Source organism: Chamaea fasciata, unplaced genomic scaffold, assembly GCF_029207755.1.
Source record: "Chamaea fasciata isolate MVZ Bird 193981 ecotype frontalis unplaced genomic scaffold, bChaFas1.0.hap1 SCAF_10, whole genome shotgun sequence".
In the NCBI taxonomy this organism is placed as follows: Eukaryota; Metazoa; Chordata; class Aves; order Passeriformes; family Sylviidae; genus Chamaea; species Chamaea fasciata.
The window spans coordinates 5,901,257-5,928,645 of NW_027094095.1; the positions used below are offsets into that span (position 1 = coordinate 5,901,257).

The 27,389-nt window shown below is 43.5% G+C and overlaps 1 protein-coding gene and 1 non-coding gene across 4 annotated transcripts in view; both read left to right on the plus strand.

Moving 5' to 3' along the window:
• Positions 1–27,389, plus strand: part of COP1 (COP1 E3 ubiquitin ligase) — a 123,957-nt gene that overhangs the window by 96,174 nt on the left and 394 nt on the right. For all 3 annotated transcript variants that reach the window (XM_066192164.1, XM_066192165.1, XM_066192166.1), the window contains exon 19: positions 25,515–25,559. In XM_066192164.1, coding sequence (XP_066048261.1) covers positions 25,515–25,559 — 45 coding nt within the window. The remainder of the gene's footprint in view (positions 1–25,514; positions 25,560–27,389) is intronic.
• On the plus strand, positions 10,504–10,639 carry LOC136294981 (small Cajal body-specific RNA 3). Its single transcript, XR_010722567.1, has one exon. It is a non-coding gene; the product is annotated as a small Cajal body-specific RNA 3 (non-coding RNA).

Genomic DNA, 27,389 nt, shown 5'->3' on the forward strand with positions numbered 1-27,389 from the left:
TGATGTATATTTAAAAGAAGAGAAAGCTTCGGGACACTTTTGGCTAAGTGACTTAATAAACATGAGTTAGACATGAAGATGCTTTTCAGAACATTCTCTGGACTAAATTCTTTAATTTCCCAAGTCAATGATTTAATAAAACACCCATGCTGTCCATTTTAACCAATCAAGGATCTGGTCTTGAGATTGAAAACAACAGTTCTCTTTTTTGGTAGCATGTAAACGGGATGCTCTTGAATACAGGGATGGTCTTGCATAGGGAAAGGAAATTATAGTAGCGGTTGTAGCTCAGTGCATTTCAGTGGGTAGAGATGTCATCTATCTTAGAAAGGTCACTGCAATTCTGTCTGGGAACGTGGGCCATAGCTGGAGGAGATTGGTTTGTACTTTGCTTTCCCTTATGTGTCCTGCAGGATGTCTTCTCCTTCCCTAAAGGGGACAGCTGTTGTTAGGACCTGCTCTGCCCTCTTGCAGACTTTGTGTGCTTCAAACATGCTGTGTTAAATGATGGCACCTAAAGTAGCCCTTTTCCCAGGCATGATTAGTGTTTCTCAGAAAGAAGCTGTTGAAAGAGAAAGCAAGGCTGGACCTGCTCCCAGGACAGCAAAAAGGTATTACAGCCGAACACAGAAGCAATTTGATTATGTAGATTACGCATGGCTCAATCTATCATAATCACTGTAAAGAAGCCATTTAATTTTGTACCTGTTTGCACAAGTATTCATTACTGCTGATAAGCAGGTTACCAGGGAAGGATTTCACAAGCAGAAATGTCGAGGCTTTGATACCAGTGAGGAGATGCAGATAAGAACAGGAGAGAGCCATGCAAATTAGCTTAGGTAAAGCGTTATGTACAGCTTTTTCTTTTGGAGGAGTAAAGAAGGGAAATCCATTAAGAAGAGTGCTGCAGTCTTTAACCAAAGAGTGGGTGGGTGATGGGATGTACTGGATGGGTGCAAGAGGTCTCCTGGGAGGAAGGCTGCCAGTGGTAGGAAGGCATCTCTTCTGCCTTAGTAGAAATCCATGTATGTGTTGTCTCACTTCATCACTCCTCAAAAGTTATTTAAATTTCTGGATCTCGAAACAGTCATCTAACCATGGGTAAGAGAAGACAGCTCTGGAGCTCCAGGCTTCAGGTTGGCTTTGGGCATTGCCCTGTGATGGAAGTGTATTCATAATTAGCCCTGCATGTCTGAACTTCCCTTTGTTGATCTAAGAGGATGAAATATTCCCTTCAAGTAGGTTTTTGGTGCACATTTTCAGAAAACAAGCTTTTCTTCCGTTGATTTTTCCTTTCTTCTGAGCATCCAGCTTTGTTTCTTAATGATGTCTGTCTTGGATTCCTTAAATAGAAACCTGTAATTGTAGCACTGTAAGTTAGTCACTTTACTGAGCTGCAGTCTTGTTCACTGATGAAAAGTAGCCATCCTTTGTTTCCCAGTAGCCTTATAAATGGTACACAGTGTACACAGGAGCTAGTCAGGGACTCTTATAATTTACAATCAGCAAATTGGCTCCCTTCACAGGAATTAATTTAGCCAATACAAATTATTTCAGGAAGTGATTCATTGCCACTTTAAAGAGCTAATTAATTTGGGTGACTTACGAACATTAAAAATGAAACCTCCTTTGTCATTCCCAAGTAACCCAATGCTAATTCAGTGTCATTCTTAAGTAACTTGTGTCAGCTGTAACTATCCCTCTTGTAACTTGAAGTACAAATTCCAGTGGGATTTTGGGGGAAAAACAAGTAGCACTTGATACTTCATTGTCTCTCTTTGCTGCTGAAATTTTAAAATCTCAAAATTGGCGAGAATTTGGACTTCCTGCTTCAAGTCGGTAGTGTTTTATTTTCACAGCATCCTCAACTTACCTGTTGAGGTGTCAGGGAATACCTAGGTAGAAGCCAAAAGTTTAGGAGATAAATGCCTGCCTGGAGTGATCAGGCCCCAGCTGTCCTTTGCCTTCCTCCATTGCCAGCTGTGCCACAGGTCGTAGCATGAGTACCTCTAGCTGTGATATTTTCTGGCAAGGCATCTGCTGTTTTCTGACTCCTTTCTTTCCTAGACCAGCACTGGCCTGTAGCATTTGTGTGCAGCATTTCTCAAGCTCGTATCCTTGCAGGTTATCCTCCAGTGCAGTCCCACACCTCTGCTTCATGCTGCAAACACAGGGGTCTTCATCTTCATTCTTGTGCGTGAGATGCACAGCAGTTTATGGAAGGCTGAGAAAGATCAGCTTCTTAAAAAAAGCAAGACGTGGCTTTGATCAGGTTTATTCTCCTGGATTTTTCTCCCCTACCTGAAAATCTTCAAAGGTCCTTCTCCCTCCTTGGAAAGCTGTCTAATCCCCATAGCCTGCATGCTGCAAGGCTCACAGCTGTCTGTGTGATGGCTTCCCACTCCTCTTGACATGCCCTCTGCTCTCTGGCCATTGAGAAAGCTTTAAACACAGAGTTTTCTTTGACTTTTATTTTGCTCTTTCCTTAGGTTGTAAATGTATTTGATTTCTCCTCCATCCTACCCTTTTCATGTCTACTGCTCCCTTACTCATTTGAAAATCTAAAATTTTCTTTAAAAGAAAATGGAACCCAGAGCATTAGAAGATGTGTCATACATGCTTGATTTCCCCCCCTGCCAGATTTTAACATATTAGTTACGTGTACCAACACACGTTGTATATATTGGTTTATGTGCTGCTTGAAAACTGTTTTCTTATGCAGAACAATTTCTACTTCCAGATAAAAGATGTCACAAAGTATGTGTGATCCTTTGCGCTGAACGTGCTCATATTCTTTATATCCAAATCTCTTCAGATGCTCTACTTAGGTTTCTATTTTTTCTGTGGCTAAGGAGAATTAATTAAAAAATAGTCAGGTGTCTAACAATATTTTATTCCCTGTCAAAAACCTTGGAGTCCAAGTGTGGAGAAATTCGTGGAGGGGGAGGGAAAGTCATACTCTATTATTAACAGTTCGTGCATTATATTGACATCTCAGTCTGTTGACACTCCAATCCATGCGAAAGACCATCTTGATAATGTGATTATGCAAATGACCAGCTTCATGAGGAAGTGTTTAATTTTGAGTGTTCTGTAGAAGAAGAAAAATACTGGTACACGTTCTTTCCTCACTGTCTTCTGCCTGGTTGCAGGGTACCTTCTGAGCTTCCTCCCCGTGAGGACATGGCTGCACCACTGCTGCAGTGGACATTGGCAGGGGTGAAGGGAGCCAGGAGACGCCCTGATAACCCAGCCTCTCTTCACTGTGCTCCTCCTGCCTAGTGTGCTTGGGGGCAAAAAATATATTGCACCATTGCTATTGCTGTTTCAGGGCTCAAGGTGGCACACCAGCAGGTGGCTGGTACGTCAGTAGCTGTGCTGACTCCTCCTTTCCTAGATGCAGAGCAGCTGCCCATGCCTCTGCTGAGGACACAGGGAAGTCTGGCACTTCTGTTCATCTCTCAAGTTCAGGTCCCCTGCGGTACTGCAGCACTCTGATATCATTGTAGCTGCTATTTTAAAAATAGCTTCTTCAAGAAATGTAGGTGGCTCAGGTTTTTCTTCTTTGTTGGTTTTAACTTTACATTTGCAAACTCAGTTTCTCTCCTTCTGCAAGGTGAGGCTTTTTTTTTTTTCCTTGCATAATCACAGAAAATTGCCACGGGGTCAATGTTGTCTTGAAGTGAAGGCAGATGAAAGTCCGTATTTCCTGAATGAAGACAGTATTTACTCTTTCAGACTTTTACAGATGGTATTTGCTCACCAGTGCATCTCTTCTAATGCCAAGAGGAGTACAAACTGTGCCACAGATAGAGCTGAGGTCCTTTTTATTGGAGTCATCTTTCCTAGACTGAGTGAATGACATAGGGGCCAACATGAGTGCTGTTGACATTACCATTCCAGTAGCTGATCCCAGTGGTGCAGCTGTAGAAATAATGGATTGCAGATCATTGCTAGTGCAAGCAGAGGTGTGAGCAGGTTCTTGCTGTTTCCTAAGCTTTAAAAAATGAGAGCATCCCAATGCAATTGCAAATCATTTTGCTGTGTTACACACGGTGAGCTGGGGATGCAAAGAAGTAGCTGATGTTAAACTTGTCAGTGGATGTTTTTCTCCTATGGGCACTCAGCTGCTTTAGTAACTACCAATTCTTTTTTCAAGTATCAGTTTTGTAACAGATGAACCAAGGTCAGGAATTCACATGGAACCTAAGACTTCCTTCCCAACTCCGTCCTCAGCTTGCTACTGAACCATAATGTTGCAAGGTGGAGCAGTATGTATCAAGTGGCACTTACCTAAGCTATGTCCCAAACAGGATAACTTCAAAGAGAATTATTTGTGTTACTTTTACTAGGTGGGGAGGAAAAAAAAAAGAGCAGGCCCATATTCAGGGAGCACTTACTTTTGGACCAAATGATTAGACGACTGTATTCCCTTTCCACCCAATCTCAGCAGTGGGGCTGTTGGGCCCCCTGGTATGGGCTCTGATATGTACCCTATTGGGCTCTAAAGCCACTGATGAAATAGTTGATTAGGCTGTTGTAAGGTTTGGAGGGGTTTCAAATGATGTCTGGAAAGCTATTTATCATGAAGTGTACGCTTGTCTCTTACCATGCCTTATCTTGGCACTGTGCCTTTGTCTCGGGGCGTTTCAGCTGCTGTGGGAATTAGAGGTGGCAGGTGTTCTGTCTCTGCCCTCCTACGGCTCTTACTTAGCCTTTGGGGAGGAAGGCTCATTCCTAGTATTTTTGGCAATAGTAGTACTGGAGTAGTTTGGGTTGGAAGGCACATTTAGAGACCGTCTAGTCCAACCCCCTGCAGTAAACATGAACACCTTCTATTAGGGCAGGTTGCTCAAGGTCCCATCCAACTGGGTCTTGAACACTCCTAGGGATGATGGGCCTTCCACCATGTCTCTGGGCAGTCTGTGCCAGTGCCTCACCACCCTCGTTGTAAAAAACCTTCTTCATTACATCTGTTCTACACTGACCCTCTTTCAATTTAAAACCATTTACCCTTGTCCTGTTGCGGCAGACCCTGCTAAAGAGTTTGTCCCTGTCTTTCTTATAGGTTCCTTTTGAATGCTGGAAGGCTGCAATAAAATCTTCCTGGAGCCTTCTCTTCTCCAGGCTGAGCAGTCCTGCTTGTCCTCACAGGGGAAGTGTTCCACCCCTCTAATCAGCTTAGTGGCCTCCTCTGGACCCACTGTATATAATGTGTGTTGTATGTGGTGCCTTGGAGCAGAGCCCCCTGAAAGCAGTAGGTCACAGCAGGATCCTGGCAAGTTCTGTAGGTACTGAGTCAATATTGCCTGATCTTAAGCTCCAACTAAAGCTGGTTTCCTCTGACTCAGAGCATCTCCTGCATGAGCAGCCTTTGCTTTAGTTTCCACTGCTAGGCTCATGCTGGCTTTTTTCTGTGTGAAGTGCCATCTGCTGAAGTCCCTGGCTGGCACAAAGTGCCAGTGGGATGAGGTCTGAATGCTGGGAGCTGATATCAGTCAGGCAGTATTCCGTGTGCTACAAAGCCAGTGAAGGAGGTCCTTTAAGAAAGGATCTGCAGGGGTAGAGATGTGAAAGGAGGACTTTGGTTCCAGAGCAGCAAGACGAAAGCAAGAATGAAGTAGGTTTTGAAATGCCATTGGCATTGGGCTAAGCACTCCCTTTGAAGCCGGCTCCCATGCAGATGCAGAATTGCCCCACAAGGGTGGTGGTCTGCTGTCACTGCTGTTTGAATTTGGTTTATAACCTCATTCCTTCTAACAAGTGACACTGCTTCAGTTAAAGTCAAAACAACCTCCCAGTATTGTGTTTTTCTTTTTTCTTTTCCCCGTTCTTCAGTGCTAATATCGATGGCAAGTCCTGCCAGGCCACCACCATTCAGCAGTTACAATTCATGAGCTGCATCAACCTTTTGCTCTAGCACTCCTAATTAAGCAATTTTAATGACAGGATTTAATGTTTTACACAGTCTAAATGAAGTGGAAAAAATATGAACCGATTTTTTTCCTTTCCAGCACAAGATTTTGATCAGATAATTTAACCTCTGGGTGAAATGGAAGTAGGAGCATTTATGCATAGGTGGTTTTTCTCTGTAAAAGTTTTACTTTATGTACATCTGTGCATTAATAGAGTTACTGCTTGGCTTTGGGTATCCATTCTGAAGATTTTTGTGTGCCCTCTGCTCTTCTGTTGCCAGTAACCCCAAAGCCTTTTGAAAACCACCAACTTGTGACCAGCTTAATGCCAATTGTGTTGCATGTTAATGAAGAAAGGATAAAAGCTTGCAAAAACAACTGGTCAGACTGGTTTTCTAACAGCAGCACAGATTTCTATCCTTTTAACCTGTTTAAATTTCTTTTGGTGGTGTTCTTCTCTAATTCTAGCTAATACTGGAGGAGCTAGGTATGTGCACAGAGTGAAGATGGTCTCTTTTGAAGGCAGTCTTGTGTGTGAATTGAAACCACCTGATATGTAATTAGGAGACAATTATTTTATATAGGTTACACAGAGAATTATAATAATCAGTCTTTTCTAAGGAAGAGAAAGCCAGTATGACAGGAAAGTTATGTTTAGTAATGTAATGAGTGCCTTTTTTGACAGAAATGGCGCTGTTAAATTTGGGGTTGTGCAGCTGATGGGCGTTCACCCTCACACGAGGTGTTTTGAATTCTGCGAGGGAAGTGCTGCTTTAAATAATTATGTCTCTTATGGTATTGGATGTCATAATCACTTCCAAAATGCTTATATAGTTGCTAAAGCTGGTGAGAAGTGAGCTGTTTGGTGCAGTACTGGATTTTTTAGCTTTACTTTAGTATGTCTGGAGTGAATATTAAGTTAAGCAGAGAGGAATAGCTAGGGCAGCCTGAGGAACTGCAGATGAGGCAGAGCATTGTTTCCCAAGTATTTATAATAATGAGAGATACTGGAGGGAAGATAATAAACTGAGAAGGAACTTTGGTTCAGATCCATTAAATAAATAAATAAAAAGTTCCTTTTACCTGTAATCTGCAGATAGCACATAAATTAACTGCAATAGGAGCAGAAGGAAGTCTCTTCCTTCTCATGACCCACGCTGGCAGAGACCCAGCATCACCAGCCAAGAATCCTCATGTTAATCAGGCATACATGCTTCTTTCTCCTAGTTTCTAGCTTGATCAGTTGAGACCTCACTGCCTTTTTTTCTTCCAAGAAAGACCTTCTACAAAGCAGATTGCTCTGGCCAAGTGTCTTCCAGCAACTAAGTAACAGCAAGCTGCTCTAGTCTGGGGAGTGTGTGCTTGGGGAAATCTTGACTTGTTTAGAGTGATATATCCTTGATTAAAATACATTAATTGTTCTTCTCTGCGTGTCTTGCTTCACAACTTGCGCATTAGCTCCAGCATTTGAAAAGATAAAATTTGGCCAGCAGGAGAAGCAGAAAAAGAGAGAAAATTACTTGAAAGTGAAATAAAAATGTCCTTATTTAATTCAAAAGGATTCAGCTCGCAGTTGGCTTTCTGTTTTTCCCAGGTTCATGCTTTGCTTGACAATGCGACAGAAGAAATTTAAATTGTTGGGAAATGCGTGGGAAAAAAATGTGATTGTTGGGAAATTGGAAGTAGAACAGCTTTTAGCAACTTTTCTTCTGGTGTTATAGCAGGCAGCAGCCAGCACTGGGAGCTTGGGAGTTTTCTTTGTTTCAGAACTTAAGAATATATATATATATTTAGCTTTTCAAAAGTAAGCAAAGGCTCGGAAGTTTGTTTAAGAAAAATCCTGCTTTGGAGATTCCTTTCAGATAAATATTTGCTGGATGTACTGTTACAGGGTGAAGGGATGCAATTCAGCAGTGCCTCTCCCAGAGTATCCCTGAATGTGAACTCAGATCCTTTGTGAGCCTCCCGGCCACCCTCTGCAACCACCCCTCCTCTTCCTTCCATAATTCTCCTTGGTTTTTCCTCAACAGCAGAGATGTCTGAGCGTGGCAGCAGGGACAAGGATAGTCTCTTCTTAAGCCCACCAGTAAATTTTTGGAGTTTGCTAGTCAGTGTGAACCTATGAATTATCCATTCTGGAGTGAGATGGGGAGCTAAGAAACTTTTTTTTTGTGCAGGTTTTTGAAGTTTCTGCTGTTTTCCTTTGCAAACAGATTTGAGGTAGGTTTATGATGTATTTTAAGTCATGCTGGAGCTTATGTATTGATTTCAGATAGCACCTGAATGTGGAATTTGAGCCCAGTTTGTCACACATCAAAGTTAATGAAGTAATGAATGCGACACTGAACTCTAGTGTCTCTGTCTCTCCTTTTTCCCACAAACACATACTGTGTTTGTGCTGTGTGTGTGGCTTTGTTTATTTTAGAGGCCATTTCATTATACAGTCCTGTATCTTTCCTTGGATGGTGTAGGTAGGGCAGGACATGATCATGAACTCCTTGTGGGAGCTTTTCGACTGATGTTCGTAGCAGTACACGTAAATTTCCTGTGACAAGAAAAAGGTCGTGTAGTCCTGACAGAGGACAGTAGCTTTATTTTCTTACATTCCCTGTATTCTGTCCTGTATTTCTCACCATCTCTGCTCTGAGACATTTTAAGCGTTGTCAGGCTCAGAGAAAAGCAGAGAGTACCTACCACGTGCTTCAGCTCTGTGGTGTCTGTTGAGGAATGAGTCAACAGCAGCAACTCTTCAGAAAGAATGTCTAAAATCAAGGGAGAGTGAGGCACATTAACTAAAAAAAAAAAAAAATCAGATGCCAGAAGTGTTTGTCTTCCCTCACCCTTTGTCAGCAAAGGTGGGGTTTGTATTCTAGTATTTATGTAGCTGAAGGGTGTTAGAAAATCAGCAGTACTGTGGTGCAACACAGGGAGTTTTGTTCACCCCTGTAATCCCAGTAGGTAATTCTTTTCTTTACATACTTGAGTCTTTTTCAACTTCTTTTTTTTTTTTTTCTATTAGTGTCATTGGTAGCTTAATGGATTTCTTGATTGTTGAGCTCTTCTTTTTGATGCAGTATTGTTAGTCTTAGCATGCATTCAGAGTGACAGGGAGCATTAAAAATAGTCATTTCCATTTGAGATTTCTAGAGATAATTTTTTATAGCCACTGTGTGAAAATAACTCGAACAGTAGCAGAATTATCTATTGTAAGAGAGATGATTTTACTTGTGAATTGGGTTTAAAGATAAAATCTGCCCACTTCCCAAATCATGGATTTCCTATTCATTACTCTGTTAAATTTAATCGGGAGCAAGACTTAATCCAGAACAAAGATGATTGAATTGCTCTTAAACAGTGATGTAGAACATTACCCAGATCTCACTTCAGTCTCACAGTGCTGAGAAATCACAAGCATAAGAGAGTTGCTTGTGAGTACATTATACAGAGAGAGATGCTTTTTACTCATTTGCTGGCTCATTAGAAAGTGAAATGCTTTCTGGCTTTTGGAATAAAGTTGTTAGGAGGTGTGGTACAGAATGGGTTAAATCTGTGTAGTGTATTAGCTGGGAATTACTTTGGCATGCAGTAAAAAGCTCACTTGACTTGCAAAAGCCCCTGGTGACTTTAAGTTGTGCCATTAACTGAGCTGCTCCTGGCTTTGTGCAGGAGCCAGGACGGACAGTGAAGTACCTTGATGCAGCTTTGATTCCTCTTTGAGAGAGCCCAGAGGAGGACAAGCTCCAGCACTGGGGTAGCATGTCCAGCAGAGCTGCAGCTCAGTCCACTGCTCCCCTTTGCTGCTAGCCCCAACAAAAACATGCTTTCAAGAATTACTGTCTTTTTTAAACCTCTTGTTTTCTACTAGGAAGTGTGTAGACCTATGAGGTCATGCTAAATCTCCAGTTATAGTCCGGAGGGAGTTACGATGTCAGCTGGATTTTTGCCCTTAGAGGGCCTGGGGAGAGCATGGGGGGGGAAGCAGCTAATTAAAGGATTTCCAGGCTGTCACATGGGAACTTGGTAGTGTCCATTTCAGGGCTCTTACCTGAGCACAGACTTTTACCACTAAAGTCTGGGAGCTGACATTGCTTATTTCAGATGCATATACCTCCTTTAAAATAATTTCTAAGAAAAAGGGATGGGGTCAGGGAGTGGTGAAGCAGGATCTTGCTGTAGGGAACTCTGGCAGGCAACTCACCATTGGCAGGCTGTTCCCTGGAGTTTAGGAGTGTATTCAAGGCCAAGAAATTTAGGTACTTACTAATGGCACTGCAGCTTCAGGCCCTGCTGTTGGCTGGCAGTCACTGAGTGAGTAAGAAAAGCACCATTGGTGCCACATTTAAGGCTTTTTGGGCATGTGAGTGTGCCCCATGCTGCATCTCTTTCTTCTGGTTAGAATGATTTTGACCTTCTGAGTTAAACTTTTCCACTTAATGATATTTTCCTATTATGTGAATCCTTTCTTCTTCAGCTTATTTGCATGCCTTACATCATGTTTCATTTAGGATTTGATACGGTGAGGAGTCCAGGATAAAAGACAGTGTATGAAAGGCTGGTGTAATTATGAAATTTTCTAGGACTGGAAGCTGCTGGAACCAGTTGGGTCCAGTCATGGGCAAAATAAATATTTTTTTGTCCACTGTTGCAGTCTTCCTAGAGCAAAGTGGAGGTCTCTGTCTGCTCTGGGACAGCCAACTAGATCAGATCGTTCCCCTCCTTACACGTGTGTTGTCCTGCAGTGTGATGAGAGGGCTCCTGCAGCATCCTCAGCTGCAATGTCCCACCACGTGGGGACAGCCCTTGGGCAGGATTTTGTTTGCAGCATCCACAGCTAAGTATAATTGCCAAGTGTTAATCCAGCTCAGTAGCTTACAGCAAGACTGTAATCATAGTGATTGGATTTTGTATTAAAATGCTCTTCTTTTTTTCAAGTTCTCATTAGGTTTAGCAAACTGGCTGCAGAGGTGATTGTGTTCTGGTTGGAGGGATGTGTGTGAGTGCAGCAGGCTGCGCGTCCTGAGGTTTCCCTCCCCTCTCCATTCTTGCTGCTTCAAGAAACAGTCATTTGCTTTAAAGTCAGGTTTGCAGCTTTGATTGAAAATGACTGTGCAAAACCCCATCAGAACTGTGCATGCCACAGAGTCACTTAAAAAGAAAAAATTCTAAAAGGCACCTTGAAATGTATGAACTCCCTGGGATGCCGGGGGCCATCACCTGTGGTTTGCTGTTGTCCCCAGGTAGGACCTAGTAAATCTTTGTCTGCCCAAAGCGCCCAGAAAAAATGGAAAGAAAGGATGGAATTGTGCTGTCTGAGGTTTGGGAATGATTATTAAGTGCTGGCCCACTGCCTGACAGCTGTCACGGGTTTGCAGAAGTAAGACAGATCTGGGAGAGCCAGCTGCAATTGTATAACTGGGAAGTTGGGCTTTTAATTGCTAATTGAAGTTACCATTTGCATTTGGGGTTTTCCTTTTTAAAGGACAACATCATATTCCACAAGAAACTGCAAGTGTTGTGTATTTATAGCACAACCAAACTGGCAACTTGCTCTGGCTGCTTTGCTGGTACATCTGTATTTCACCTACTGCCTACTTTTGCTTTCCCATCTGTATTTTTTATGACTTCTGTCCTGACAGCCCTTGTTCTCCTAGTCCTTGACTCCCCTCCCGTGCAGACATATGATCCTGTAACGTTTTCCTTTTTGTCTTTATAAACAATAGGCAGGCAGTCTGATAGCACAAGTCCAAAGTCAAGGGAGCTTTGCAGATTCAACTTGACAGCTCCTCTCTGAATTATTTAAAAGCTGTAAACAAAAGGAAGCCCATCTACAGCTTCAGGTGGCTTCTCCTCTAGTACTGCCTGATAGGTGAATTCAGCTATTTTTGCCCATTTAAATCTATGGGATTAGTAGAATAGCAAATGCAATTAGAATTCAGGGGCTGCCTCCTGGTATTTCTCAGGGGGGGTAAGTTGCAGGGAGGTGAATGAGCAAGTTGAGGAGAGGGGAAGTTGGAAGGTGAATGAAAGAATAGAGAATTTCTGTCTAGTATGAATTGTCTGTTGAGTTTGGATATTTTTTCCCTTTCACAATCAATGAACTTGTCTTAAGACATCCTGTGTTTGCTTCTGACTTCAATCTCAGTCCTTGGTGGGCTTCCTTGTTTGTTCTTTTTACATCCTTTGTTTTGAAATCTAAAATGTTTTTCTACAGCTGAATGACCCAGTGATTTCTGACTTCTTGGGTGCCTTTTAGTTACTGGTTTCACTCATACTTCTGGATTCAGGAGTGTTTTAGATGGCTGAGATTAGGGAAGCAGGCAGAAGGCACAATTGAGTCCTCTAGATGATGCAAAGTTCATTATTATCTTTTGAATAGTTCATTCTGCAGAATGAAGTAGGGGAGATGCCATGCTTTGCATTTATTATACTAAAGCTGTAAAGCTGTGTACTCTCATCATTCTTAGTGCCTAAGGCATAGCTGTCTTCTCACTCCCTTCTCCCCTCAGATAAATACAATGGAGAAAGCATCAAGAGTAGGATATCGAAAGCAACTTCATATGTATCATCTGTACTCTGCATGGTTTTGTTTAATGAAGTTCTTCACTTTTTATGTACAGTCAGGCCTTATTAAAATAATTTACTGTATTGTCTTTATCAATACCAGCCGTACAATTTTGTCATGAAAGCTGATAGTTTGCATTGTGGCTTTACTTTGAAAACTGACCAGCAAAAATGGGTTTGATACATCTTCTTTCGGAGATTGCAGCATCTTTCACTGTACAAAGCAAAGATCCCTCTCTTCCAAACAGCTTTGCAGGCATGACCTGGCCACAGTTCAGGTCAGCTCCCTCTTCCATGCAGTTACAATACGTTTACAGAGTTCTCACTGACTGTGAGCCAAGCCAGCTCTCAACCCCTCCTTGGCCACAGGTGTACAGGAGATGGTTCTGCTGGCTGGGCAAGATACTCTGCTCTGCTGCCCCATCCTTACCTGTACCATGGGAACAGAAGACAGGAAATGTTTTTAATGCAAACTCTCTGACTTGAATTCATGCAGGGAGAAGATTTAAGTATAACTGGAATTTTACCTGCTCAAGAGAAAAACTTGTGCTTGTGACATGAAATGCATGTCATCAGAACGTGCCTGCAGATCCTAGGCTCTGGCCATTTTTCTTTGCCATTCTCAAGTTTATCAACATCCCTTCTTCATTTTCCTGTGTGTCCTGGCTAGTGAAAACATGTGCCCACTGCACTCATGGCATTTTTGGAACAATATCTTGAGGAGACAAAGTGTCCTATTTCCCAAGCCTAGGGACGGCCACGTGCTCTGGTACAGCTTGCCCAGCCTTGTCTGCATTGCAGGAGGTTTCAGGTACGTTGGGGCTGCTCTTGATGCTGTTATAGCATTAGCTGAAGTGGATGCTGAAGGAGAGCAGCAGATTGTGAATTCTATCAAGATTAATGGAAACTTTTGTTTTACCTTAATTAAACTTCCATTCCTCAAATCAAAGTCCTTTTCCCCAAATCAGCATATGTTATAAATAGCTTTAGTATAGGTATAACTTCATGAGGCTTCTCTGCATACTAATGTTAATGTTTGTGCCTTGAGTTTTCTCTGCAAGAAACCATTTATCTTTTCTTTTATCTCATCAGGTCCTGGTGATGTCACTTCTGTGGCACATGTGTGTTACATAGAAAATAAAAGGAAAATATGTACAAATATGTCTTTTTTATATAAATAATGGTTTATGCAGCTACAAGCTGGGCCACCTCGCAGGTATCCTTCTCTTGTCTGTTCTTACCACCAAGCGGCCTGCAGCCCTTTGGGTGGAAGCAGCTTCTAGGGATGAGATATTTTTGCTTTCCTGGTGTGTTTCTTCCTATTGCTGTCGCCCTGCTTGCCCCACAGATGTGTAAGGTGTAACTGCTCCCTGCCTGCAGCCTCAGCTTTAACATATGCTGTTATTCCCTGCCTCAGACAGTACCCTCACTGCTGACACTTGGAACTGTGACTCCCTTCCTGTTGCTATTAAATATAGTGTTCTTGGCCTAAAGAGAAATGAAGACTTTGATTTCCATGGCTGCCAGACTTCTGGCCCATCCAGTAACACAATTAGAAAGCTTGCAGATGCAGCGAAACCATCATCCTTCTCTTCCAGCTGGCATAAGCAAAATATTTAGAAGACTTAATGTGCTTATTGAGCACTCAAGTCCCCCTGCAACATTATTTTGAGACCCACTAATGCAATGGTCAGGATTTAAATGTATGTCCAGAACTTTCAAAGTTGGTTGGTTTAGGGTACTGTTGTATCAGGATTTGGCTTTGGTTTGGTGGTGGGGTCCCACTTAAAAGTGGCTGAGTACCCTTTTTTGATTATCTGTGTCAGATCAGTCTTTGGAGTTGAGGTGGTTTTCATTAGAATGGGGCAAAGAAACTACAATCTGCAGGAGATGCAATTTATTAGGTGGGTTTGTGTGGCAAGGTTTTGGTAGTGGGGGGTGCAGGAGTGGCTTCTGTGAGAAGTTTCCGAAGTTTCCCACCTGTCCAACAGAGCCAGTGCCAGCCAGCTCCAAGATGGGCCCTCCCTTGGCCAAAGCTGAGCCCACCTGCCATGCTGGTAGCACCTCTGGGATAATGTATTTCAGAAGAGCTGAGAGGAAATACTGCACAGCTGCATCAGGGAGAGAGGAGTGAGGATATGTGAGAATTCTGCTCCAGACGCAAAGCTCAGTGAGGAAGGAGGGGGAGAAGGTGCTCCAGGCACAAGAGAATGAATTCCCTGCAGCCATGGAGGTCCACAGAGAGCAGAGATCCTTCTGCAGCCCATGGACAATTCCATGCCAGTGCAGGTGGATGCCCAAAAGAAGGATGTGACCTGTGGGAAGCCCACACTGGAGCAGGCTCCCGGCAGGGCCTGTGGACATGTGGGGACGTGCCCACACTCTAGAGCAGGTTTTCTGGCAGGACTTGTAGAGACCCCAAGCTGGAGCAGGGGGAGAGCTTGGGGAGTCTTCCCCTTGAGAAGTGAAGGAACAGCAGAGACAATATATGATGAGCTGACTGTGGCCCCAGTTCCTTGTCCCTCTCAGTCGCTGAGGGGGGAGTGATAGAAAAAATCAGGAGTGAAGCTGAGCCTGGGAAGAAGGGAGGGGGTGAGGGGAAGGTGTTTCTAAGATTTTTCTTTTATTTCTCATTATCCTACTCTGATTTGATTAGTAACAAATCAGATTTTCCTCAAGCTGAGCCTGTTTCGCCTGTGGTGATAACTGGAGAGTGATCTCTCCCTGTCCTCATCTCGACTCTAAGCCTAATCTGCTATGTCCAGCTGAGGGAGGGGAGTGACAGACTGGCTTCCAGCCAGGTCACCCCACCATACTAGGTGTTGCCCAAACAGACAGCTTGGCTGCCCCAGATTATTGACAGCCAACCATATAAAATGAACATTAGCAGAATATGTATCCATTATCAGATTTAAATAAATTTATTTCATGAGTTTCTGCCAAAGTGTTTCCCTTTTGCTGATCCAGCCAGCATGGGTCAGCTGGGCTTCCTTCATCATTCCTGGCATCACCTGGGATTAACCTGTCTTCCTGTATTGATTGCCACCATCTCTGGTTGTGATGCATGAATTGTTCTTCCAGTTTTGCCTTGAGGGGACAGTGTCATGAGAGGGGTTTAGGAAGACTTTTTTTTCCCAGCCTGTCCCACTAGCAGTGGCCAGTATGTATTCCCACCAGTTACACAGCTGTAAGACCTCTGTCTCCAGAGGATGGCTTGGGTCACTCAGGAATTTCTGCTTGCATGGGAGCCTGGTATGAAATTCTCCAAGGGCTGGTTGAGCTGTTGGAGCACCTGGGAGCCATCAGACACTCATGTACATCTAGGACCTCAGACCACCAGGTAAGTGTCCAGCATCCCATGAGCTTGGGTGTGTGCATAGGTGGTGAACTGTGGTGTGGGAAAGTTCATGTCCTTCAGAACCCTCGGCAGGGGATGATGTTGGACCCAGTGTGTTCAGCCTCACCTGGCTGGCTGGCACAATTTAGGGCTGGTTTTCAGCATGCTTGATTGCAGTGGTTTGTGGCTCTTTTTGGAGAGGAATGCAACTGGGATGAATTTCCCATCAGCAAATAAGTAAATACTGTAGTTCCAACAGGAATTCTTATGAAGAGAGTTAAACCTCAGTGGTCTTCATCCCTACCTTTTTTGTTCAACACCTCATTGGGAAAATCTGGATTAACCTTGGGCAAATCCACCATGTGCGTTGCCTCGGTTTCCCCTCATGCAGGATAATACTTTGCCACCTCACCAGGGCATTTATTACACTTAATTAATGTTGTAATGTGTCTTTGGTTCCTCTAATAAAACGTGTGGTGTGAATGCAAAGCTGTTTTTGCTGATTGGATTGTTAATTAAATGTGCACATATAAATGATTTATTGGCATTAGAGAACTAAGACATAATAATTTAAAATATTAACATCAAGGTGGTTGGATGAACGGACTTAAGCCTGTTATCATTCAGCTATTTAGAGACTGAAACAAATGGCTCTGGGAAAGGAAGGAAAGCAGGAGCTGGACCAGCTAATGACTTACTTTGTGGTATTTCTATGTGGGGACCAATTTAATAACAGGATCTGAATTCTGGTGCCTGGCCCAGGCAAGCTGCTGGCAGCATCAATGATGTGCTGAGCTTTATAGAGCACAGGAGACATGTCACATAGCAATGATCCCTCTTGGCCCAACTGAGAAACCATTTGTCAGCCTTCAGAGGACCGTGCTCCAGCTCAGAACAGCAGCTGATGTGTAGCATTAGCTCTCGTGTATCAGGAAACAGCATGAAAGCAAGGATATCTGGGACATATGTGAATCTGTGAGCTGCTGACGTGAATCACCTCTAGTTGGATATTCCTGGCCCAGTGGCAGTTTGTTCCCACAAAATAACATGGGGTTGCAGTCCCTGACCATAAGGCTTCTGCCTGCTTATATCCTTTTGTCCTCTGGGGTTTTATCTAGGCAGATGTTTCTTAGATGTGGGAATGAGCTGTAGCTGGCAGCCCAAGCAGGGCCCAGGGGAATAAATGTGTCATCCTAGCACAGTAATGAGTTCAGGAACCAAGGGAAGGGAGCCTGCAAAAGCAAATCTAGTTGGCTGATTGGATACTGGGACCAGAAAGGAAGGCTAGCAGTCATCTCTTCCCTTTCTGGCCCCAAGGAAGAGGTGCACATTGCTCTTGGTGCTAGTATGCTGGAGGAAAGGAAAGGAAACTGTGCTGTAAACAGGATTTTCAAAGGTGAGTTCACTAGAGGAGGAAGAAGAGGTGGAAAGATGTACCTAGTACTCTGGAAGAGGCATTTGAAACCAAGAACAGAGTGGTGAAAGTAAGGTTTTGATGAGAAATACAATGCCAGGGGCAATGATCTCACAAATACAAAAGCCCTGAAGAATATGGGACTGATGGTCTTGGAAGGATTCAAGTGTGAAGATGATTTGAAAGATGGAGCTGAGGAGAGTTGGGTAGAGTTGAGCTGGAAGAGAAATCACTGACTTGGAAGAAGAAGGAAGACGAATAGAGAAGAGGGATGGGAGAAACACATCCTGAGTGTGAGAGAGGCACGACAGAACCATCTGAACATGAAGCAGGGCTTTAGCAGATTGAACTTTGCCTTTCACAGTAAGGGCAAGGGGAGTGTGCTGTAAATTAAAGAAGGCCAAGGAGCTGGGATAGAATCATAGAATATCATGAGTTGGAAGGGACCCACAAGAATCATGACGTTCAACTCCTGGCCCTGCACAACAATCCCACCGTGTGCCTCAGAGTGTTGTCCAAACACATACCGAGCTCTGTCAGGCTTGGTGATGTGACCGCTTCCCTGGGGAGCCTGTTCCAGTGCCCAGCCATCTTCTGGGGGGAGAACCTTTCTCTCACAAGTTTCCCTGCCTCCATTCTTTCCTAGTGCAGCAGCTGGGAGCTGTGGTCCTTGCTGTGCTTTGGGACTGGGCTGCTCTCGTGTTTGTAGTGTGGGTTGCTTGTCTTATCTAATTCAGGGTAGCTTGAACAGAAAAGGCTTTTCACATTCTACTGATTTCTGTTTACAGCTCTGATCCCTGATGGTTTGCCACTGGGCTGCACAAAATCAAAATCTAAAAGTACCAGACTTAGCTGATATTTCTGAATACTCTCATGCAGATCGGTGGCTGTTTCTCCAGACTGTGTCTTTTGTTTTCTGATGTGAGTTTGGAAGGGAGACATATGCAATAGCAATATTAATGATAACACCCTGGGGCTTGGTTTTGCCCCACACTGCACTGATGGGCAGGGCAGCCTGACCTTGGCTAGGGAGAGATCAAACACATCACCTCCAGCATGATGTAATGACTGACTGCAACAAACAATAGAAGGGAAAGGGGGGAAACATATTTGCAGTAGGAATGCAGGTCTTAAACCATGCAGCTGTCAAGTGATGTACAGCATTGCACTGCCAAAGGAATATTTGGGAGTTTTAATCTTAAAAGTATTGATGCTAAAAGCTGTCTTCACTAAGCCAATGCCTTGCCATTTCCTGTGGTTTTGCAATATTGATATTAATGTGTTGCATGTTTATGTGTATGTTTTTTGAATGCTTATTGTAAGCTGTATTTATATACTGCTGCCACTTCCTTCAAGGTCTTGAGCATATTGTTTATGGGGAGCATCTGAAATCCCAGGATTTATGACTATAGTAGCAAGTAGCTTTGGAGACCCTGTCACAGATAAATGGGCAGTGGAACTCAATATTCCCACACAGAGAGGAGGGGAAGACTTGTGCTTTGGGGGTACAGGTTTAACACCAGAATAATTTGGTTTTAATGTATGTGTCCCTACCATGCCTGATGGGAGAGTGTGCAGCAGCTGCTAGAGCTGTGTATCTTGCTTTGCAGTAGATGCAGAATAATAAGTGTCTAATGAGATTTTCTCATCTTGGATTCTAAATAAATTAGATGCTCATCAATACCAGTTTTGTTCCAGAATGCCTGAATTGCAGAGGCAGTTGCCTGTAATATATCAGCAGTACCTGGGGTGGGCTTTGTTGGCTGTCTCTCCTGCCTTTGCAGAGCTTTCTTTGCCTTCTCCCCATCAGTCTCGTTGGCCTCCATTTCCATCTTGAAATCAGAAGATGGCATAGAAACAAGGGAATTGATGGCTGTGGACAGCACTGGTTATGTGTGCACTTCTATTTTCTTCTAACCCTGTCTTCAGCTCCCTTGTTGATATTTTTTTTTGAGAGCTACATGCAGAAATGAAAAGGGCATGTTAAGAAAAAGGGGTTTCTTACGTGGCTGAGAGATAGCTTACTGCTTATTTGAGTGTGTCATTGGAGCAAGCCTTGGACTGCTCTCCTCAGGGCACCCATGAGCTGTGAATACAGACCTGGATATGTATAATAACAAATAAGCTTCCAGTTATACAGCATCTTCTTGTGTGGAGTTTGATCTGAATAGAAGGAGAGGAATGCATTGTAAAATCTAAAAATGAGAAGACTATTTCAGGGAGTAGGAAAAAGGGCTATAGTCATGTGTATTGAGTTGCAGCTAGAAATACCAGATGCGGAAGTGTCAGAAAACTTGATAAAGGCATCCCAGGTACAGAGGTTAAAGTCTGGAATTGCTGAAACACAAGGGAGGGGATTCAAGGAGATGCTGAATTTCTACCTGGGCACATTTCCTAGTCAGATGCGCTTCACCTTGTGTGGAAGCTGCAAACTCTGCATGATGTAGGATGATGAAAACACTAATTTGTTTGAAAACTTTTCTAAAAAGCTTTACAGCGTGCCTATGAATTCTGACATAGGAAGAAACTCTCTATATATGTGTCTGTGTGGTTGTAGGCAAGTCTTTCTACAGAAAGTGAGTCAAAGGAGTGCCATAATCTTTAAATCTGTGGCTTAACAGTTTATGAAATATCCTTGTTATGCTGGGTGGGTATAATTGTGCAGCATTTGTGAATTTAAAAACTCAAAAGACTGTGTATTTACAGCTGGATCGAGGAAGAAGCACAGACAAGACCTTTTTCAGATGTATTGAGTTTTTGCTTTTTTTCTGGAGCCCAGAAAAGCCTAAAGAGGCTTTATCTCTGTGTGTACAAAGGAATTACCTTCAGAATTAGATAAAAATACAGTTTCTAAGGATTGAAAGACACAGTTTAGGTGTGCGTGCTCTGTTCCAGGTTTAATACCTAAAGAGTTGGGTGTTGCTGCTCTTGAAATATTTTGGTACAACATCTTTTATATGTTAGACCTTGTTCTGTAGAGAAGCACTTGGTGTAAAGTAATTAATTTCTGCTTGAGCCTGATGTTCACAGTATAGATAATAAATATTCCTTTAAATTTGTTCAGAAGGGTTTAATGTTAGGTGAGTGTGGTGGCATAGAAAGTAAATTCTGTTTTACAGGGAGATGGAGGGTTGTGCGCCACTTCAACCAACCCACTGTGCACCTTTCATTGGTAACAGTTGTAGCACAAGAATAGGAAAAAACCCCAAAATTTGGCATGCAGCACATTGTCCTGCTGGGAAGGGATCTAATCTAGCAGTTCAGCTTCTCTAAACCTCTTGGTTTCTGTACACTGGAGGTTCATTGTGTTTCCTGGGTTAGAATTTGTAATTTTCTTTCAAAAACAAAAAGCTGACTTGTGTCATACAACAAGAAAATAACCAGGGCTCAGGGGCATTAGAGTGACTAGCCATTAGAATCTACTAATTACAAGATGAAGAGCAGTCAAGCAGTGGTGTGGTCTATTGGGGAACAACTTTCGCACATTTAGATGTGTAGAAAGACTTTGTGTGTGACATTGATGGGAAAAGCTTTGGTGAACTATGTCTTGCAAATAGTCTGCAGCTCAGTCCTGAAAGCCAGCACCGGAGTAATGGGTGCCACCTTCACTAAGGAAGGAATAAGTTTACTTAAATAATGGACTTTTTGTACAAACAGCACTAGATTTAGTTCAACTATATACTTTTGTTCTACCTGTAAGTAACAGAAGACAATGGCCACTTGACTGCAAGCTTTCTCGCCCAAGTGATTTTCCCACTGTATCAACAGCTTTGCTTAATTAGGCTCCAGCTCCTTGGAGTAAGTGTTGAAAAAACAGCCATTTGTTAGCCAAAACATCTGCTGGAGAGGGAAGGTGAGAAGTTGTTAATTTAAAATAAGATCTTTGAGAACCCTAACTGTGAATCCATAGAACAAACCGAGTTGAAAATCCAGGAAACTCATGCTTACCTGAGTGATGGCTGTGCTGGAAGTTTGAGGTGAATCTCCTTTATTTGTGCAGAAAAGGGGGGGGATAAGAAAGAAGCACAAACGTTATGGCCTGTAATTTTTTATAATATGGTGAAAGACCCAAAAATGATTTCCAGTCCTTTGTGTGAAAAAGGGCACATGTAACTTGAAAACACATCCATCCTAAGGAACAATCTCTTCAGCTTTTCCTTCAGTGTGGCCGTCTGAATTCCACTTCAAGGATTTATATGTGTGGGATAGCAAGGGAGGAATGGTCTCAAAAAGGATTGTATTCAAGGGAAAAAAAATTGTTAGTGATTTGTGGTCATCTTGGCATTTTTTGAGCCCTTTTGGGACAGGTTTGATGTCAAGAGAGGAAGACTAAAATACTCAGCTGTGATTTTGCACAAGCCCACTGGTGAGAGGGATGTTTCGCTTGTGCAGCTGCAGTGAGATGTGTTTATTGGTGAGGAGGGACAGCCAGAGAGGAGCCCTGCAGGTCCTGGGAGGATAAAGGGTCTGTCCAGAGCTTTTCCTCCCTCCCTGGAGTTGAGTCCACTTGGGTATCAGTGGGTGTCCCTTCAAGAAGATGTGTGTGTGGTTTTAACAGTTGTCCATCTGGGGTCACGTTCATTTAGGTATCCTCTCCTCCCTGCAATGTTTTCTTACACAAAGATGTAAAGGAGTGGAAGAGCTCCAGCCTCAGCTGTCATTGACTCCCTGTTGTACTGGAGCAAGCTCTGACAACTTTCCAGTTGTTCAGCTGAGTTTCTTCAAACTTCACAGAACATGCATAGCATTTCTGATTGTCTTAATGTTGGCTACTCTTGCATGAATACCAGCAGTCAGCCAGACTTAAATTCTTCTCTGTTCCTTTCCTGTACAAATTGCATCCCCAGGGCCATCCAAAACAGGGCTCATCTTGGAGGGATGGAAATTAGTGTGCTTCAAAACTCAGCTGTCACCAGGTGAATAATTCCTTTGAATGATGAATTTAGCAGGTATCTCATATACTCAGGAAGGTCCTAAACTTGATTTTTTTTCTTCAAAATGTGCTGCAGTTGTTTGTTTTGTTTTGGGTTTTTTTGGTTGGTTGGTTGGTTGGTTGGTTGGGGTTTTTTTTTATTTTTGTTCTTTCGTTGTTTTTTTTTTTTTTTTGTGCCATCAGTGAAAGTCCCTTCAAATCCCATGGGTGAATGCTCTAAAGTTACTATGGGTCCAGCAGTCATAGTCAGACTGGAGAAACAGGGATGTGTCAGGTTCAGGACAGAGGTGCTCCTGTCAGGTCTTTCTTTTCACCCAAGACCAATTTACAGCTTCATTTTACATAATGGTTACCTCCTTGTGAATATGTATCCAGCCTGTGCAATAACAAAGATTTGTGGTGGAGTCAAGTCCTTTTTGTGTCAAGTAAATGTCCTTCAGATTTCCTATGATACTGTCTCTGCAGTCCAAAAAAAAAAAGCAGGCAGATGCAGAAAGTTTTTCACAGGTCTTAGCACAGAACTTCAGCCCTGGAGCATGTTAGAGCAGTTCTGGAACTGCTCTTTGGCATTAGTCCTGACATGCACCTACATTTGCCAATTAGATTTTTTAATTCACATGTAACCCTAAAAGACAAGAAGATGCATAGTTTTTATGTCCCCAGAGCTCTTTTCTATAGCCTTAAGAGGAGCAAGATTCTAAAGGTTGGGATTAGCAGCCACACAGAACACAAATGCTGCTGTTTGCCAGGCACTAAACTCTAATCTCTCAGTCTTTGCTATGTTTATTCATTTTTCTTCTTCAGTCTTGTTTTAGCAGAGGTGGTTTGTTCCTTCTGCCTCACCTGCTAAAAGGGACTGCAGACACCAACCACTCCTAGGAGAAGATTCATGTGTAGAAGTCATTCTAATAACTGCTTTCTTCAGAGCAGGATTACTCAGTTGGTCTGGATCATCGACATTCCCACTGCCTCTGCTTTGGGAGTTGCTGGCTCCTGCAGGCAGCTGAAATGGAAGGGATGAGTAAGGCCAGTCTTTAAACCTTCTTGCCCTGCATAGAAACACCAATTGGTTATGGTAAAGTAGAACGTGCAGCCACAATGGATGGTGAGACCCTGTTTTTCATGCTTCAGTGATACAGGTAGTCATAGTAATGTGTTTGGGGAAATAGCTGTTCTGCCAGTTCAGTGGTGATGGGGTTTTTCTTTTGAGGTCCTGGTGACTCCATTCATACATGTCCTGGCAAAAAGATTGATTTAATGTGCACCCAGCTGTCACAAATTACAAACCTATGGATCTAAACAACTTCATGACTTCTTTAGGTGTGTAACACATTGAGTATATTGGCTGTTTTACAGGCTACACAAAAGGAAGTGAATTGTTTCTTTGGAGGATTAAAAACAAGTTACTTAGCTGTGTTCCTGGAGAAGCAGTGCTGGAGTGCCTTAACAAGCAAGTCACTGTTGGTTCGGTGACAGATTTGGTGCTAATTTTGCTGCTGTCTGCTCCTGTTTGCATCTCATGGTTGTGGATGAAAGCAGCAGAGCAGTGATTAGCTCAGACCCTGCTGAAAAAAACCCAACACCCAGGGGCTTCTGAAGAACAAGGGAGTGAGAGTAAATTACCCTCTGGCATTTTTATTTTATTTAGCAGGTAAAAGTGTTCATTGAAACGGAGTTCATTTACAGTGGCACCCCAGCAGACTGCAGCAGCAGGATGAATTGCCAGTCACTCACAGTGCAAACAGGAATCATTCAAACCCTGCATCATCTGTACTCAGGAGTTCAGGTCTCCTGCACTGCACAGTAGATCGCTGCTGGTTCCTCTCCCTTGCTTCCAGAATCCTATTGGGCATCCTGGTCCCTGTTTCAGTACCCAGATAATATTTATATCTGCTTTCTGCCCAGAGTGGGTTTTGATTTTAATGCTGTTAACCAGAAGCTGGACAATTCACTGGATTAGATTCTTAGCCACCAAATTAAAAGGAATTGCAGTATCTTCTTCCTTTGAGGATATACTTTTCTTTTCAAGAGTTTTGACTTGGAAGATCATTAGTGAGATAATATCAGGAGTTTTAACTAATCCTCTAATGATTGTACCAGGGTGAACAAATGTATCTGTGTCAGTTAACCCAGTGGTCCACCACAAGGCTACTCTTCCCTGATAAATGGCTTTTCACACTGAAGGGGATTTTCCTCCCTTTGCCCCAAATCTGGAGGCTGTGCAAAGTCCTGGACTCATGGTGAGGCAGCAGGCAGCCAGCTTGGGGCTGTGCTGAGCTGCCTTCCCACTCCCTTTGGAGCGGGGCATGTTCTAGTCACTGAGTTCATTAAAAATGCATGTGTTAAGCAATGGGATAATTACAGCAAGTTTGTCTGGGGATGGATAGCAGCAGTGAGAGAAATACAAAAATGTGTCTCAGAAAAGATATCAGCTGTCTTGAAAGAGAACAGTTTGCTGCGGGCAGTCCAGCAGTGTGCGCTGTGTCTGCTGACACGAGGATGGCTGCAGGACACCCATCTGGGAGCACTGCTTCTCCCTCAGCATCTCTGGGGCTCTTGCCAGCAACCCCAGTGCTTATGTGCTTTAGGCTTGTGGATTTCTCTGTAGATTTTGGATAGGATTTTGGCTGGGGAGGGTGCATCTGTGCTTGCTGGCCATGTGAGGAATGCGGTCTGGAGAGGACGCTCTCTCTCCTCCAGCTTTTGCCTGGGGGTTTCCTGACTGATGCAGCAGACCATTAATTTGCAGTCAACTAGGATATCTCCAAATGCAACTCCATCAATTGGCAGGAGGTAAATAGATGCTGCCTCTCTGCTTGAGGCAGGGCTGGAGCCCTCTCTATTTATATTCCCTTTCAAACTGGTTGCATCTGCTATTGCTCTCTAATCTCTTCTCCTCTTTGTTTTACTCATCTGAAGCCTCTTGGCGTTGGAGCTGGAGGGGTTTTGTAACGGTGATTAGTTGGTTTAGTTAGGGTGCTGGAGATCTCTGTCCATAAGCTGCCAAAAGATGAAATAACTATTATTTTTATTAGTCCACTTCACCGGGAGGCTGTGAGAATTAATTCATGTTTGTAAATTGCTTTGGAGATTCAAAGCTCCGTACAAGCACTGAGGATTATTGCTTTCTAATTCTTCAAGGTAGTAGAACTTATAAAGACTTTTAGCCTTGAAAGCATCTCGGATATAGGAAGAGTTAAATCCCTTTGAAATTAGGTATACTTCTAATGTTTAAGATAAAAATAACTTATTCTCTGCTGCTTCTTCCAAAAAACAAGGCGGGGGGGGGGGGGGAGGGGGGTGAAAAAAGCAATGGCAGGTTCTGATAGTGCCTCTTGTTTTTTTTTTTTCCAGGAGTCCAACGTGCTTATTGCTGCTAACAGTCAGGGTACAATTAAGGTAAGTTATTTCATACATCTTGCCTTTAAACACTTGAATCTGTTGATATTAAAGAGCAAGGTCAGAGACACTGAACAGCCAGGAGAAACCATTAGAGGAGGTCATCTTGACTGTGGAGTTTTGCAATTTAAATGATGTATTTGCCTCTGGCACACAGTGGAGTGAGCAGGCAGTGTCCCAGCAGTGAAACCAGTTGCAGCGAGGTGTAGAAGAGTTGCTGGTGGCCATCCAGCACTCGCTGCTGCGCCTTGGGGCCCTGGCAGCACAGAGAGCCTTGCACAAGCACCTCTCCAGGCTGTTGCTGGCTCCCATGGCAGCAGAGGTTGAGTGTTAACTCACCAGCATTAACCCAAGCCTGTCCTCTGGCTGCTGCAGATGCGGCAGGGCTGAAAGTTGAGCTTCTGGTGTGCAGCTGGCTGGAGCAGTGCAGAAATGAGCAGGGTTGCTCCCTGTCTTTGCTGACTCTTGTGCTCACATGGGCAGTAACAGACAGCAGCTGCCAGCACGGGGTTTTGTGAAAGCATCAGCCTTCCCCAAGCACAGCACCAGGTTTTCAGCTCTTTAATTAAATCTTCCAGAGTGTCTGTTCAATGCATTTCTATCTGTGCAATGTCAAGTGATAGGGAAATGACTGTCCTTCATTATGTGTCTATCAGCCAAGCAAAACCAAGGCAGTACCAAACTCAACCCAAAGCCAGAACTTTATCCCACATTCAGTACTGACCACCACCGTGCTGTTAGGTTTGGTGCTTAATGCCCTAAGCTTGTAGCCCAGACGCCTGGCAGCATTCTGGAGCTGCTGGTAAAGGGTTTTACTTGCTGTCTGCAGAGTTTTACACTGCATTGTCACTGTCATGAGGCTGAGGTCCTGATTGTCCCTCACATCCCTGTGGCAATAGCAGTTCTCTGGAGCCAGACCAGAGCTGCTGGTCTGAACCACCCTGGAAAAAATCACCAAAAATGCAGGAATGGTGAAGAGACCCAAGTGGTCTGTTTTAACTGCATTTCAAGATTTTTTTTCTCTTTTTTTAGGACTCAGTTGGCCGGGTTACTCCTGCTGTTGCAGCATGTGATTCTGTAGCCTCTCATTCATAGGGGATTTATTTCTATACCATGTTTTGGAATTGGTTGGTGGTTGCTTTGGTCACCTGCTCCTTTAGGAAAATGGACAAAATGCACACTCCTGATATTTTGAAGTGAATCCAGCAGCAAGAGCAGTGATTAGAGAGGAGAGGCTTTGCTCATGCACTTAGCTTGTTAATGAGAGAAAGCAGACAGAGAGGAATGTGCAGACAGCCAGGGCTGTCAGAACTCTGGTATCTCCATTTGCCTCTGACAGTGTGCAGTGGGAAGGTGGCATGGTCTGGGAAAGGCCAGGGTGTGCCCAAACCCGCACCACTTTGGGGACAGATGCCATACTGGGCACTACCCACGAGCTACAGCTCCAGAGCTTTTCCCAGTGAAGCTGAACCAGGTTAATGCAGTCTCTAGCAGCCCCACAGGCACTTCTCTGCTGCCTCTAGTCCATTCCTTCAGAGGCTGCTGTTCCATCCCAGCCTGGACAAGGGAAACAAGTGCACAGAGGGCTGGGATGACAAAAGCTCTGATCTGTTACAGGATTTCCAAGAGCTGTGTGATTGAGATGAGGGGAAATGAGGCATCTGTGGATGGTTTTGCTTCATGGCTAATTTATCATCACACAAGCAGACATCAAAATTGGGATGCTTGCCAAGTGCTTTTCGCATTTGTGGGATGTTATTGCATGCTGGTGAATAAAGGGTAAGGGGTGGAGACGGAAGGGTCAGTCCTGTCTTATTGATCTATGTGCTG